This window comes from Rissa tridactyla, chromosome W, assembly GCF_028500815.1.
Source record: "Rissa tridactyla isolate bRisTri1 chromosome W, bRisTri1.patW.cur.20221130, whole genome shotgun sequence".
In the NCBI taxonomy this organism is placed as follows: domain Eukaryota; kingdom Metazoa; phylum Chordata; class Aves; order Charadriiformes; family Laridae; genus Rissa; species Rissa tridactyla.
This window is the reverse complement of record NC_071496.1, coordinates 23,918,079-23,935,164: the sequence shown is the minus strand read 5'-3', so window position 1 is coordinate 23,935,164 and position 17,086 is coordinate 23,918,079. Positions and strand designations below refer to the sequence as shown.

Below are 17,086 nucleotides of genomic sequence, written 5' to 3'. Positions count from 1 at the left end.
CAGCATTATGAGTATTGAACTCTTAACCAGCTCAAAAGTGTTTTAACATGCAATGCTTGTCTTGATTGCAATCATCAAATTTTAAGAACATGAAATTAGAAGTAGTTCAATGAACACAATATATTTAGCATAAAACAATATGCATAGCATAAATGAAGCCTGAAAAACCTTAGCTGTAGAGAAGGAATAGGGTGAACTCTGTCAGCTGAGAAAATAATTCTTTATGCTAAAACCTGCAATGCATACTGCTGTTTTTAATATTATCCCTAAGAAGCAATGACTGAGATATATGAGACTTAGCAAGGTAGGGGTTTGGGCATATTCTTGCTAATTTAGGGTTTCAGTGCTTATATATTTACATGGCAATAGTAAAAAGATGCAACAGTGCTTTCTTCTTTTTAGCCCTGAAACAAAATTAAGTCTCTCTGGATGGTCAGGTTAGGTGGAGAAGGGAGAACAGATGGGGAGATTCTAGAGAAGCTGAGGGAATTGGGCTTGTGCAGCCTGGATAAGAAAAGTCTTTGTGGGGGTACAGATAGGGGGACAAACGGGATGACACGCAATGGATGGATGTGACCTTAGAGCAGTCTTCTCATACCTATGAGGAGATTATCAGGAAAACTTGAGTTGGGCTTTTCACAGTGTCGTGGAGGAAGGATGAGAGATAATGGACTTAAATTGAAATGGGAGGTTCTGATTAGGTATAAGGAAAAACTTTTTCACTGTCAGGACAGTCAAGCATTGGAAAAGCCCAGAGAACCTGTGCATTTTCCATCCTTGGAGATTTTCAAGACCAGGCTGGATAAAGCCCTACATAATGTGACCTCACTCACCCTGCTTTGAGCACGAGGATGGACTAAAGACCTCCTGAGGTCCCTTCTTAACTGAATTATCTTATGATCCTGTGACTGCTAAATTATCTCTGTGGTTCATCTTCTGTAGGCATGTACTGTGTTAAACAGTGATAGAAGAAATGTGTCTCAAATGCAAGTGAGAAGTACTTGTATAGCACGCCAGCAGCATCAGTATTTTAGGAGGTCTTGTGCTAAAGGACTTGTTTTAAGACTTGTGTAAGTGGCAAAGACTAAATGTGGTTGTTTTTCTTTAACTCAGTACACAAAATCCATGTTTGTTGAGCTTATCAGTTTAACAACATTGTGAATCTAAGCTACTTCCACTCAAATAGAGGATTACCACTCAGCCAGAAGAATATTGGAATTATTTCTTTAGTTAAAGTTGCTGCTGTTTCAGTTGGTTGTCTCAGAACCTGTTTTGAAGGGATACTCTTTCAGATTATTTCTGAAAACAATATAATTGTACAATTCAGAATGTAATGTTTCAGCATTAGAGGGGCTGAAAAAGTGCAAGGGGAGCTTTTTGATTTATTTACCTGTATGTTAGCTTAACTTCTTGTTGATAAAGCACACAATTGAAATACTGTTACTAATGGTGCTAGCATTTTGCTGCCTTAAAGAGATTCATGAACCTGAGAGAACCAGTTCTTGATGCTGCAAGAATCTTGCCAGACATTTACTTCCTCTAATCTTGCATTTCAGAAATGTATTGAAGAGGTGTGGGTACTTACAGTGTTACTTCGAATATGTGATCCCTGACAGTGAGTTTTTGGCTTATGATTTGTAGTGAAAGTGATTGGTTATGCTGATAAATTTTCCAGTGATGAACAAACAGCAAGTATCTACGCTGAGCTTTTTGTTACTACTCTCATTAGTCCTTGAAAGTTTGATTGACTTCACAAACTTTGATAAAGAAAATTAGCAAAATATTTAATTGCTTGTTTGGAAAGACTAAAAGAATGGCACTAGACATCATCAGTCCAGAGAAAGATCACAGGAAGGATGTTATAATATCTAAGCTTTCTTATATAGCCTAGAAATGTGAGGCAATTACCAAAGGTATGGGTACAGACTGCATTTCTGTACTTCTGACATGGAAGTAGCAAGGACTTCTGGAGACTTGGAGAATGTGATTGTACAGCCTTGAATTACTTTAAGACTGAACAATAGCTGTCTGATTGACAGAATCTGAACGAGGAAGAAGTTTTGTTTGCAAATCAGGAAAATATTTGAGAGATGGCAAAAGTTACATTTGTTCTTTTGGTTGGTTATTCACTTACTCAATGGAGTAAAATTTCTCTCTTACAGAAATTTTTGCCTCACTTCTGCTCCAGTAAAGGTACCAGAGCAGCTGAAGTTTTATCCAGAAGTTCTAGGGCAGTCTTTATCCTTTCTTTTTTATGTAAATTTTATATCTTTAGCTATGCAAACAGAATAGTGGCTCTCCTTTCATAGAAAATTCATTTCTGTGAATTCATCTATAAAGAATTAACATGAAATATTTTCCTTCTGTTGAGCTCATAAAATATTACGTGGCATCCATTACTCATCAAAATCCTTTATCCATTTGTTCTCCTTTCGCACTACTCTGGAATCTCAGGAAAGATTTTTATTTTTTTTAATTATTTTTTTTTTATTTTACTTAAGACGACTTCTAAAGATCTGTATAAAGGAAAGCCTTACACAATGTTTTTAGTCCATTGCTTTCTAAAGAGAAGAGTTCATATATTTACAGTCCTGTTTCCATACAGTTTCCTAAACTCCTGGGAAAATACCTCTAAGGAATAGCAACAACCCTTATGAAACTGTATAATTTTGCAGTGTCTTTTTTGGTGCTCAAAGTAAGGCACGAAGGGTTGAGATATAATGACAGATCTGACCAAAAGATGCATTGTTAGATGCATTTATTATATTAGTTAAATAGTGGCTGGTCACAATGTTGCTTGGTTTGTTCGCATGGCTGTGTTATGTAAATTCTTATATGCTCTATGTACTCCCCGTGATGCTGTTTATCGCCTCTGGGAGAGGGATCATGATTATCATTTTGCTGTGCTGTGTAATATCAACTTAGGGTAACATTACTGTTCATGCGGTTATGTTGGTGCGGTTATGTTGGTATGTTTATGCAGAATTGCTTTCCTGACCATACATGCTGTCTATCGGAATTTATTAATAATCACACCCAATCTATGGGGGGAAACAGGGGGGGATACTTTCCCCAGCTCTTTTGCATCCCTTTTGTCTTCCAGGCCAGGTATGATAGCCTTTAAGAATTTTGAATATCCTTGGGATGCTCAAACCAGCCTGGCCTATTGTTGTGTCTCCTGAATGTGTTCCAGGTCTTGTTTAGGGTTAAACAACTACCACCCATAGATCTGCTTTGAGGCTGGATAGTCAGGGGTGGCATCCATCTCTCAGGTGGGAGAATACGGGCAGGTATCTAGAGAACTTCTCACCTCCAGTGGTCTGGGACTTCACCCCTGAACAATTACAGGACCCTGATAGAGTGGTAGAATATCTGAAGGGAAAATGCTGTGGCTATTCCAGAGAGACACAACTCACCGCACTGTGCTGGGCCCTGGCCAGTATCTACCAGGCACTGCTCAGTGTTACGCAGCACCCTCAGGGGGAAAGAGAGGAAAACCAGACCAACAGGTACTGAAGCTACTCCAACCCCTGCGGCAGGCACTGTGGCTACTCAAACTGCGGTAGCAGGCACTGCAGCTGAACAAGTAAACAACCCATGCTGGTATCAGTTGCCCCTATACAGAAGAAGTAGTACACCAAGAAATCAGTTCACTTAGTAAGGGATGAGGATGAACCAGGGCCATCACAAGAACAGGAGGAAGAGGCAGAACCAGAGATAATCACCCGATCCCTATCCTTGAGTGAGCTGCGGGATATGCAGAAAGATTTCAGCCGACTTCTGGGTGAGCACATTGTCACCTGGTTGCTCTGATGCTGGGATAACCAGGGCCAGTAGCTTGGAATTAGAGGGTAGGGAAGCCAGGCAGCTGGGATCCCTGTCTAGGGAAGGGGGCATTGGCAAGGCGATTGGAAGGAGGGCACAAGCCCTCAGCCTCTGGAGGCGACGCCTATCAGGCATGAGAGAAAGGTATCCCTTCAGTGAAGATGTTGTATGTCATCCAGGCAAGTGGACCACCATGGAAAGCGGTATCCAGTACCTGAGGAGATTAGCTATGCGGGAGATGATTTATTAAGAACTGGACGATGCACAGTTACCCACAGATCCAGATGAGTTCAAATGCAGATGGCCCATGCGACAGAAGTTTGTACGAAGTGCACCATTGTCATATGCCAGCTCATTGGCAGCGATGGACTGCAAAGGCAGAGAGGGACCAATGGTGGATGAGGTGGTTGGCAGACTATGGCGATATGAAGAAAGTCTCTCTTCCTCCCTCGTTTTGGCTGTGGAGAAACTGTCCTAGAAGGTCCAGCAACTTGAAGAGAATATGTCCTACTCCCCACCTGTATGGGCCAGCATCTCAGCTAATAGGAGTAGGCGTTTCTGTACGAGAGAGGGAGAATATAGAGGGTACACACCACGAGGCACCCTGTGGTTCAACCTGCGTGACCACGGGGAGGACAGGAGGAAGTGGGATGGACAACCTACTTCGATCCTGCGGGCATGGGTATAGGAGTTGCAAGGAAGGACAACCGCCAAAGGGGATCCCTCCAGGAAAATTGCTGTCCCGGTTTCCAGCGGGCTGTTCCCCAGACAAAGCAGAAGGCCTGATCTTGCTTCTGATCCTCTTGAAGGGACTTCCAAGTCATTTCTGCAAGGAGTAATGGGTACTATGACTAGGATTAGAGGGGCCCTGCCTCCGGCCAGGTGGAAGAAAGGGACGACCAGGTTTATTGGACTGTATGGATTCAATGGCCTGGCACATGAGACCTACAGGTGCATAAGGTTCTAGTGGACTCCGGTGCACAGTGTATCCTGATACCATCAAGCTATGGGCATTTGTATTTCTGGAGTGACAGGGGGATCCCAAGAGTTACCTATATTGGAAGCTGAAGTGAGCCTAACTGGGAATGAGTGGCAAAAGCGCACCCCATTGTGTCTGGCCCAGAGGAGCCTTCTGTTGTGGGGTTGTTGAGGGTCGAAGAACAACAGGTGCCAATCGCTACCACAACAATGCATCAGCAGCAATATTGCGCCAACCGAGACTCTTTGATTCCCATCCATAAGCTGATCCATCAATAGAGGTTCAAGGAGTGATCAGCAAGACTCGCTCACCCTTTAACAGTCCCATATGGCCAGTGCAAAAAATCTAATGGAGAGTGGAGGCTAACAGCGAACTGTTGTAGCCTGAATGAAGTCACACCACCACTGAGTGCTGCCGTGCAGGACATGCTAGAACTTCAATACAAACTGGAGTCCAAGGCAGCCAAGTGGCACGCAACAATTGATATCACTAACACATTCTTCTCAATCCCTTTGGCAGCAGAGTGCAGGCCACAGGTTGCTTTCACTGGGAGGAGTATCCAGTATACCAACAATCAATTGCCACTGGGGTGGAAACGTGGCCCTACTTAGGTGTTGTGGGTTTTTGGTAGGATGCATGTTCCAAATTACAGTCTGATTGTAAGCCTTCTCTATCAAGTGACCTGGAAGAAGAATGATTTTAAATGGGGCCCTGAGTAACAACAAGCCTTTGACCAAATTAAACAGGAAAATACTTCATGCGGTAGCCCTTGGTCCAGTCTGGGCAGGGCAAGATATTAAAAATGTGCTCTACACCGCAACCGGGGAGAACGGCCCTACCTGGAGCCTCTGGCAGAAAGCACCAGGGGAGACTCGAGGTCGACCCCTGGGGTTTTGGAGTCGGGGATACAGAGGATCCGAAGCCCGCTACACTCCAACAGAAAAAGAGATATTGGCAGCATATGAAGGGGTTCGAGCTGCTTCGGAAAGTGGTTGGTACAGGAGCACAGCTCCTCTTAGCACCTCGACTGCCGGTGCTGGGCTGGATGGTCAGAAAAAGGGTCCCTACCACACATCATGCAACTGATGCTACATGGAGTAAGTGGGTCACACTGATTGCACAGTGGGCTCGAATGGGAAACCCCAGTCGCCCAGGAATTCTGGAAGTGATCATGGACTGGCCAGAAGGCAAACATATTGGAGTATCTCCAGAGGAGGAGGTGATGCGTGCGGAAGAGGCCCCACCATATAATAAACTGCCAGAAAATGAGAAGAAATATGCCCTGTTCACTGATGGGTCCTGTTGTATTGTAGGGAAACATCGAAAGTGGAAGGCTGCTGTGTGGAGTCCTACACGACAAGTTGCAGAAGCCAGTGAAGGACAAGGTGAATCGAGCCAGTTTGCAGAGGTGAAAGCCATTCAGCTGGCTTTGGATGTTGCTGAGCGAGAAAAATGGCCAGTACTTTATCTCTACACTGACTCATGGATGGTGGCAAATGCTCTGTGGGGGTGGTTACAGCAGTGGAAGCAGGGCAACTGGCAGCGCAGAGGCAAACCCATCTGGGCTGTCCCATTGTGACAAGATACTGCTGCCCGGATAGAGAATCTGGTTGTGAAAGTGTATCATGTAGATGCCCATGTACCGAAGAATAGGGCCACGGAGGAACATCAGAACAACCAGCAGGTGGATTGGGCTGCTAGGATTGGAGTGGCTCAGGTGGATCTGGACTGGCAACATAGGGGTGAACTCTCCATAACTCGATGGACCCATGACACCTCAGGCCATCAAGGGAGAGATGCGACATATAGATGGGCTCGTGACCGAGGGGTGGACTTGGCCATGGACGCTATTGCACAGGTCATCCATGAATGTGAGACATGCGCTGCAATCAAGCAAGCCAAGCGTTTGAAGCCTCTTTGGTATGGAGGACGATGGCTGAAATATAAATATGGGGAGGCCTGGCAGATTGATTATATCACACTGCCACAAACCCGTCAAGGCAAGCGCCATGTGCTCACAATGGTGGAAGCAACCACTGGATGGCTGGAAACATACCCTGTGCCCCATGCCACTGCCCGGAACACTATCCTGGGCCTTGAAAACCAAGTCCTGTGGCGACATGGCACCCCAGAGAGAATTGAGTCGGACAATGGGACTCATTTCCGCAACAGCCTCATAGACACCTGGGCCAAAGAGCATGGTATCGAGTGGGTATATCACATCCCCTATCACGCACCAGCCTCTGGGAAGACAGAACGATACAATGGATTGTTAAAAACTACACTGAGAGCAATGGGTGGTGGGACCTTCAAACATTGGGATGCACGTTTAGCAAAGGCCACCTGGATAGTTAACACCAGGGGATCTACCAATCGAGCTGGCCCTGCCCAATCAAAACTTCCACGTACTGTAGAAGGGGATAAAGTCCCCGTAGTGCACATGAAGAATATGCTAGGGAAGACAGTCTGGGTTAGTCCTGCCTCAGGCAAAGGCAAACCCATCCGTGGGATTGCTTTTGCCCAAGGACCTGGGTGCACTTGGTGGGTGATGCGGAAGGATGGGGAAGTCCGATGTGTACCTCATGGAGATCTGATTTTGGGTGAGAATAGCCCATGAATCAAACTATGACGTTAATTGCTAAATAACCCTGCCACTGTATGTCATTATTACTATAATTGCTATATGCCATATCACTGGTATTGTGGTAAGAATCACCGAAAATAATGAAGGATGAACTTTCAAACAGAGTGAAGTGGAGTGGTGATGGGATCAGAACTGACCTCATCAGCTGGCACCCAGTAACTTATTCGAGATCGACATATTCAACCTGCAGACCGTGGCCTTCAGCCACACCAGATACACCAGCCCGAGCTCTCTATAAAGTGTTGCCTGGCAAGGTCATGGAGCAGATCCTGCTGGAATCTCTGCTAAGGCACGTGCAAAATAAGGCGGGGATTGGTGACAGCTAGCATGGCTTCACCAAAGGGCAAGTCATGACTGACAAATCTGGTGGCCTTCTACGATGGTGTTACAGCTTTGGTAGATAAGGGGAGAGCAAACAACATCATCTACCTGGACTTGTGCAAAGCATTTGACACTGTCCCGTATGACATCCTGGTCTCTAAATTGGAAAGGCGTGGATTTGAGGGATGGACCACTTGGTGGATAAGGAACTGGCTAGATGGCCGCACTCAAATGGCTGCAGTCAATGGCTCGATGTCCAAGTGGAGACCAGTGACGAGTGGCGTTCCTCAGGGGTCTGTACTGGAACCAGTGCTGTTTAACATCTTTGTTGGTGACATGGACAGCGGGATTGAGTGCACCCTCAGAGAGTTTGCTGACGACACCAGGCTGTGTGTCACGGTCAACACGCTGGAGGGAAGGGATGCCATCCAGAGGGACCTGGACAGGCTTGAGAGGTAGGCCTGTGCAAACCTCATGAAGTTCAACCAGGCCAAGTGCAAGGTCCTGCACCTGGGTCAGGGCAATCCCAGGCACAAATACAGGTTGGGCGGAGAATGGCTTGAGAGCAGCCCTGAGGAGAAGGACTTGGGGATGCTGGTGGACGAGAAGCTCAACATGAGCAGGCAATGCGCACTTGCAGCCCAGAAGGCCAACCGCGTCCTGGGCTGCATCAGAAGCAGCATGGCCAGCAGGTCGAGGGAGGTGATTCTGCCCCTCTACTCTGCTCTCATGATACCCCACCTGGAGTACTGTATCCAGCTCTGGAGTTCCCAACATAAGAAGGACGTGGACCTGTTGCAATGGGTCCAGAGGAGGGCCACAAAGATGATCAGAGGGCTGGAGCACCTCTCCTACGAGGACAGGCTGAGAGAGTTGGGGGTTGTTCAGCCTGGAGAAGAGATGGCTCTGAGGAGACCTTGTAGCAGCCTTCCAGTACCTAAAGGGGGCCTACAGGAAAGATGGGGAGGGACTCTTTATGAGGGAGTGTAGCGATAGGACAAGGGGTAATGGTTTTAAACTGGAAAGTGTAGGTTTAGATTGGATATTAGGAAGAAGTTCTTTACAATGAGGGTGGTGAGACACTGGAACAGGTTGCCCAGAGAAATTGTGGAGGCCCCATCCCTGGAAGTGTTCAAGGCCAGGTTGGATGGGGCTTTGAGCAACCTGGTCTAGTGGGAGGTGTCCCCGCCCATGGCAGGGGGGTTGCAACTAGATGATCCTTAAGGTCCCTTCCAACCCAAACCATTCTATGATTCTATGCAACAGTCCAGCACCCTATGCCATCTTTCCTGCCCTGAAAGACTGTTGTAACAGGTGGAGCTGAAAAGTCATGGATTAAATTAACTCAATGGACATTTTAGAGGGATGGCCCATAGACTAATGGAATGATATGTTTGTGTATATACATATATATCTCGTAGGCAGGGATAAGTGTTGGTGTTTAATTGGAAAGTGTAAGATCTGGGCATGGCATAGATGGTATAGAATAAGGGGTGGATAATGTCCTGGTTCTGGTGGGGATAGGGTTAATTTTCACAAGGAGATAGGATGGGACACAGATGACCCAAAGTAGCCAAAGGGTTATTTGATACCATGTGACATCCTGCCCAATGTATGTAGCTGGGGGAGGGGGAGGAATTGCTGCTCTGGAGCAGGCTGAGCTTTCTGGCTTCTGATTGGTGAGCGGATATACATTAATGGTGTTTTTTATATTCCTTTATCAGTATTATTGTTGTTGTTGTTTTTCCCTTTCCTTTGTTATTCTGTTAAACTGTCTTTATCTCAACCCACGAGTTTTGCGTTTTTTCTTTTGATTCTCCCCCTGTCCTGCCACGGGGGCAGGGGGTGAGAAGTGAGCGTAGGATTGCGTGGTTCTTTGTTGTCAGCTGGGAGTAAACCAGGACACCATAACTTGCTGTTGTTTCTTCTCAACACTAGTCTTGATGCATGTCTTGTTGCAAGGGATCTGTTGTTCTGACCTTGACAAGAGTACTTGCATAGGTTCCTCCTTTTCTATCTCTTTATGTGCTTCATCTACCATACCTTGGGCCTCGTACCTATTTTGTAAGTGTATCTGAGAGGGTAAGGAGGGGTTTCTCTTTCAGCTCCATACAGAGTATTGTGGCATAATTAGAAAGTGTGCAGATAGAAACTGTAAGATTTAGATGTCAGTGATGTGTGCAGTCTTCTGGACAGAAGCTTATTTATTTGCTACCCAAGTTACAGATCTACAATGAGCAAGTGAAGCTATTACATGGTAAAGAAACAAGAAGTGTTTTTGAAACTTTGTTTTTAAGAAGGCTAAGTTACTTTCAGTACAATGCATGTTATAGTTGCCTGCATTATAAAGGATACGATAAGAAATCAGTCAAGAGTCACAGAAAAAAAAAGTCTACAAATTTTTACAGCAGTTGATAAAACTTCTTCCGTACTCAGTGCCATCTATCACTGTAGGGAAACTAAGTTCCAGGATTATCATGGGTGGTCAGGATGACTGTTACTGAAAGATTACGGAGATGATGTTGATGGCTGTATTTGCTCTTTGTAGAGGCCTTATTTCCTTTGATGTTATCTGATTTATCTGGATGAACGTCAATATTTCCTGTTCAATAATGATACAGTAACCTTCCCAAATCAGTGGAGATTCTCTTTTTATCTCACAGGTTTTACATATTCCTGCCATACAAAAAGAATCAACTATAGGAAGTCAGTTATTTTTTCCTGAATTACTGCACAGCCCTAGATTTAGACTCAAAATTTGCCTACGTATTTCTCTGTTTTAAAAGAATGTTCTGAAATTCAGTTCATTCCCAAAGATAATTTCTGAAGGTTATTGTATGATTTACTACATTGACAGCATTTTGTAGAATAGACCTTCTCAACCTTCTTGACTGGTTCAGTAAGCAGATCATACCTTTCTGTCTTTGTATTCTTTCCATAAAAACATTTCTTCTGTTACGAGCAAGTCTTTTAAGAGTTTTATTCTCATATGTATAATGGGTCAAGCCTTCTTTGATAGGAAATATTCCAGACTGACTTCAACAGTAATAGGCACAACTCTCTGTATAGTGGGTGAAGTTTTGTCTGAAGTCTAAGTATCCAACACAATGTGGTACGTGTTCAATGTGTGTTCAAAACTGTTAATGACTGTGGTAGAATGAAACTGTTGCAGAATGCTTCATCTTTTTCAATTTCTTTTTACCTCAGTACGTAGGTATTGTAGCTTCTAAGCCCCTTTGTTGCTAGAGGCTTAGCCATCATTAGACATTTCGGAAATACGTGAAATTATTGCCAGAACATGTACTCTTAAAATGCAACTCCTAGGCCTTACTGTCAACACCTTTTGGGAATTTCCTTCAGGAGGAAGATACTTTCAAATAGCTCTTTATAGTGCTGCCTAGGAGAGGGAAAAACTTTACTTTTGATTTTTCATTTACTGGATTCTAAGTACATTGAATGTAATGCGCTGAAATCCTTCTGACTTCCTCAAGTCTACCCAAAGATAAAAAGAACCACCTTATGTGTTGCTGCAGTGTTATTTTTCAGCATGAGAAATACTGAATTAATACAAATCAGAATAATCTTGTCAAATTTACTTAAAAGTTTAGGACAAGGGAGAATCAAATCTCTGTCCTCTATTTGAAGTGTAACTGAAAAAATGGTAAATGTTCCATTGTTGCAACTTCAGAAGTATTCATTTAAGAGATAATTCAAGAGTAAGATGTCTGTAAGATCTTTTGGAAAAGTTTTGAGCTGCCTCTAACATTTGTAGAAATAAAAATGCAGCCTGTATTTCCAGTGAGTGGTAGTCATTGCCTTAAAAGAAATCAGTAGCTAACAGTTTCTGCTATACATTACACTGAGACAGTCTTGTAAATTATTGTCTGAAGAGACAGTAATTGGGAGAAGCATGTGTGTGTGGAGGGGGCATCACAAGAATAGGAATCTCTGGTGGAAGGCAAGTGAGAGATCTTCATAGGGTCTAAGCCAGGTCTTTAGTACAAGTGATTGAGTGTGGTGTCTAATTTGAGGAGGGGAAATGAAGTAGTGAAAAGATCTTGAGAATCAGGATGAGTCAAAACAGGGCTTCCCAATATTGTGGATTTTATTGGCAGAATATGGAGTTGTTGCTGGTGGTCAAGAAAGGGTAAGATAAATCCATTTTATACCCTGCTCTACATACAGAGGTTATAGGACTTTGCACAGAATGTACTAGGGAGAGAAAAGAAGTATAGTAGTCTGTGCAAAGAAGTCATCAGTAAAGGCACACCTTTCATTTGAATTGAAGCTTTGCTAGAGGTATCCGTTCTTTTTTTTTTTTTTCATCTACAGTTCAGTACATTGCTTAAAGATTCTTATTGTTCCTTAAAATATCTGATAGCTATTTAAGCTTCAGAATAAAGCTGCTTTCTTGTTTAGTGGTGTATTTTGAATGAAGCACATGGGGACTTGTATTCCACTTAGTATTTGAGTGCTGTTAGAAGTATTGACCTATGATGACCTAAACCAGAATGACTAATAATAATCTCAGTCACTGCTTTCTGAAGATCAGTATTCCTCAGTGGATGAATGGGATCAGATAAATTATTGCTTTGTTTAACAAGAGGAGGCTGGCCCTATTGGTCCAGCCAATAGGCTTTTTTTTTTTTTTGTTTGGTTGGTTTTGTTTTTCACACTAGTATTCCTTTTTAAGCCAAAAATTATAGCTCAAAATTATAATTGGGACAGGTTGAAAAGCTTCTCTGTTTTTCAAAGCTTTTTCTGCGCTAACAGTTATGGGGAGCTAGTTTAATTTGAGGAACAAAAAATTTCATGTGATTAATTGGAGAATGTTTTTAATAAAAAATGTCCTCTTAAAAAATTTCTCTAGGTATACTCAAAACCTGAAATGGGTGCATGTAGGAGTAAAAATTCATACATTTAAAAAAAAAAAAAAAAAAGAGGGGAGATGAGGCAGGGAATGATAAAAAAAAATGCTCTGAGAGACAGTTAGTGGTTTTTAGATAGTGATGAGTGGGAGAGGTTGGAATGAGTTTACCTAAAATAAAATAAAAAGTTGAAAATTAACTGTGAGAATTAAAGAGGTTGTGTATGTTTTGATTTTTTTAATATATATATATATTTAATTAAAAACGTGTGGCTGAAATGGCTAATGCCTCTACACTTATTAAGTCTTCATCACTGGACCTTATTAAGAATCTTTTTGATATTTCCTTTTTCTGTAGTCAACTTGCTTTCATTGACTATTTTCTAATAGTTTATATTCTGAACTTTCAGGTACTATTTATATTTATTCTTTTTTGGTGGTGGGTTTTTTTGTTCCATCTTCTCTGAAATGATCCCTTCTTTACCTGCAGTGGACAGCTAAAATTCCTAGGAAATACACTGTGACTATCTGGATTACAACTTAATGTAGGAACGATGTGCTTCCTATCAATCTCACAGACCTTTTGCGAAGACTGATATATGTACAAATACATATTAAAATTATGTAGGTTATATTTAGTGTATTTTTATATAAACATGGAACAACATAACTGTTCAGTTTTTCTGAATTATTATTCTAGGATCAAGACAACCTTTAATCCAACAATCTCAGCCTCCACCTTATTCATCACCTAGAGATGTTCCCCCAGACATATTGTTAGATTCTCCAGAAAGAAAGCAAAAGAAACAAAAGAAAATGAAGTTAGGCAAGGATGAAAAAGACCAGACTGAAAAAGCTGCAATGTATGATATCATTAGTTCTCCTTCCAAGGACTCTACTAAGCTTACATTAAGACTCTCTCGTGTAAGATCTTCGGATATGGACCAGCAGGATGATATGCTTTCTGGTTTGGAAAACAGCAGTGTGTCAGAGGGTGATATTCCTTTTAATGTGCAGTACCCAGGACAGACTTCTAAAACACCCGTTACTCCACAGGATGTTAACCGCCCACTAAACGCTGCTCAGTGTTTGCCGCAGCACGAACAGACAGCTTTCCTTCAGGCACAACAAGTGACTGTTTTACAACAGAACACTTCAGTTGCTGCAAAACAACCTCAAACTCCTGTGGTACAGACACAGCAACAGGTTTCGCAACAAGGAACTATAACGTCATATGATGAAGTAGAATTGGATGCATTGGCTGAAATTGAGCGGATAGAACGTGAATCAGCTATTGAAAGGGAGCGATTTTCAAAAGAAGTGCAAGATAAAGGTAAAAGGATTGTGTGTGTGTATACACTATATATATTATATAAATATATATGCATATAAATCTCATATATATATATATATATATATATATAAAAAAACCTTACTGTCATTGTCACATAGTTCGATTCTGTTTACTCAGTGTAGGTGGTTCTATGACATTCATCTCCATTCCCCTCCAACAATGAACTCTCATATATGCATATTTTTAATATCTGGTATTCTTTATTTGGAATCTTAATGGATGGAAAGTGAAGTTCTTATGTTTCAAAATTCTTTTTAAGCTACTCTTATTTTGAACCATGAGACTGAATGAAATACAATTGATGTTTATAGTTTCTTAAAATCCCAGAAGTATCATAAGTAAAAATTTGTAATAAGTTTTGGTAGCTGAATTATAAATTAACTATGTATGTTGCCTAATTTAAGAAAATACAGGAAAACTCTTTTATGCCATTTCTATTCATATCCCAATTTGAACCTAACGTGAAGGAGGTGTTAGACTAAAATCACATCTGTCCTTTTAAAGGCACTGTAATGATTTGGTAATATATACTACTATATTGTCTTCAGTGTTTTGTTCAACTGGATGTTCATTATTATGTAGGCATTACAAGTTTTGGAGAGCTACCATATATCTGTATGGACTCTAGCACACAACCAGATGAGCCTCTGAAATGTTTGCTCTTCATTTCAGTAGCTATACTGGTTGTCTTAACTGATTTCCTCTTTGATTTTTTTTTTTTTTTTCCCTTTTCCCCTCCTTTTTCTCCCCTTCTTTATTTTTCTGTTGTTAAATGGTTTGAAGGTCTTAGGCTTCAGAAATATCAGAAGTGAATACAAAACCCACATATAAATCTTGAAGATAAGATGCGGTTTATAAAGTAGACAGTGCTGGGTTAACATAAGTATTTTTCAGAAGCTTCCTCTGTGCTGTGTTTAACTTCTGAGAAAAAAATCTTTTATAGTATAATGCTAATTTATTAGATACTCCCAAGAAAAATCTTGCAGAGTGGAAAATGGTGGAGATTCTGATTTTGGAAGTCCATAGGTTAAAATGGTTAATTTTGGACATACTTGCATGGAGGCAACTGAATTTACATATGGTTTTGGTCTTTAACAAGCAGAGAGCGCACAAGTTTTCTCCCTATTCAAAGATTTATTTCTTTTTTTTTTTCTGTTTTTAAAGATGCCTGGAGAGAGAGAGGGCGTGTGTGAGTTTGTTGTGTTTCTGTGTGTGTAAACATTCTTGTTGCAATTACTAAAAGGATTAACTTTTTAGGTATTTCTTATTTGGTAACTAAATCAAGTCTTGTTAGAAAACATTGTTTGTGAATATACGGAGAAAATGGGTGCTCACCTCAAGAGATCTCTACTGCTTTTAATTGTGATTTAAGGAAATGGTGGAATTTGTTACTTTGCTTACATCTCTTTACTAATTTTAAATTTATTTATGGAGAGCTTGTGGTTTGTCTCCTACTACTTAAAAAGCTACTTTTATATCCCCGCACTTCAAGTAGATTTTCCAGCACGTTTTATCTGAGAAGCATCTCAAAAAATGCAGTGTATTTTTGATGGTGCACAGCAGCCTTCAAGCACTTAGAGCAAGACTAAAACACTCTTCTTCTTTTGTTCTAGCTTTCAGGAGATGTTGAAGATTAGTTGTGAAGTTTGTTTACCGTGATTACATAGCCATGGGTAGACTCTGATGTGTTTCTTTTGGGGAAAGCAGTGATTTTTTTTTTTTTTGATAGAATGTGTTTTCTCCCTTTCACCACTGCTCAATAACCATCTTACCAAGTAAGGATTCCAACCTTATGCTTCCCTTCTACCTGCATCCTCTGCGAGGTCTCAGTTCTTCCTAAATTCCTGCAATTGCTATGGATCGGGTGTAAGAGTTGCTGCATTATACTGGGACAAATGATCACTATCTATTCACTGGTGGCAAATTGCCCCTATGCTAGACGGTGGCTCTTTTCACTTTAGCTGTTGAGGTTTCAGCCATGAAAGAACAGTATTGAGTAGAAGGATTTTTAGCAGACTTGGGACAGATTTCCTGGAAAGCTGTGACGTTGGGAGAAACATGTTTCTTATTTTTTGGTAATGCCTTTGCCATTGCTTGTAAATTTGTATTACATCTACAAGTTGATACGCTCTGGGATTGTTCTAGTTACAGCCATTTGGTTTGGTGTGACTGCAGGAGGAAGCTTCCTCTATTGTTCCTATGGGAATATGTCTGTTAGCAATATATCCAGTAATTCCTAAATATGTCATTCATTTTTGTGAAGTTGCTTACTATATTTATGCAAAAGCCTGGCATTTGTGCATTTTAGTACATATACTGTAACTTCAGATCACATTATGTCAAGAAAATAGTGTGATTGTAGCGTGTACTTGATCTAATTAGAATAGGAATGTATAGTGCTAGCTGATGCTGTACATAGCAACCATCCCTCTAGAGATCTTACTCTAGATGCTAGCACATGCTAAAATCTGCATGAAAGCATCTTTGCTGCTTTTGAAATTGAGGCGTGGGAATACATGCTACACTTTCTGTGTAGGCATGCATTGCTGTCTTCCAGAAATTACTTTGAGTAAAACTGTACTTGCAAATTTTCATAGAAGATCATTGATCTCTTCTGTCCTTTTTTGAGATGTGAAATCTCTATAGAACTATACTTCATCAGAGGTTTTCAGATGCTTCTTTTTTAACAGTAAGGCTTTGGATGGATATGACATGCCATGGCCAAGAAGGCCAATGGCATCCTGGGGTGCATCAAGAAGAGTGTGGCCAGCAGGTCGAGGGAGGTCATCCTCCCCCTCTACTCTGCCCTGGTGAGGCCGCACCTGGAGTACTGTGTCCAGTTCTGGGCTCCCCGGTTCAAGAGGGACAGGGAATTGCTGGAGAGGGTGCAGCAAAGGGCTACCAAGATGATTAGGGGATTGGAACGTCTCTCTTATGAAGAAAGGCTGAAGGATTTGGGTTGTCTTAGTCTGGAAAAAAGACGACTGAGGGGGGATCTTATCAACACTTATATATACTTAAAGGGTGGGTGTCAGGAGGATGGGGCCAGGCTCTTTTCAGTGGTGCCCGGGGACAGGACAAGGGGTAATGGGCACA

At 41.8% G+C, this 17,086-nt stretch overlaps 1 protein-coding gene across 3 annotated transcripts in view; it reads left to right on the top strand.

Annotated features, from left to right (window-relative positions):
• Nucleotides 1–17,086, top strand: part of LOC128902005 (nipped-B-like protein) — a 176,684-nt gene that overhangs the window by 75,292 nt on the left and 84,306 nt on the right. For all 3 annotated transcript variants that reach the window (XM_054184259.1, XM_054184257.1, XM_054184258.1), the window contains exon 9: nucleotides 13,337–13,969. In XM_054184259.1, the coding sequence (XP_054040234.1) occupies nucleotides 13,337–13,969 (633 nt within the window). The remainder of the gene's footprint in view (nucleotides 1–13,336; nucleotides 13,970–17,086) is intronic.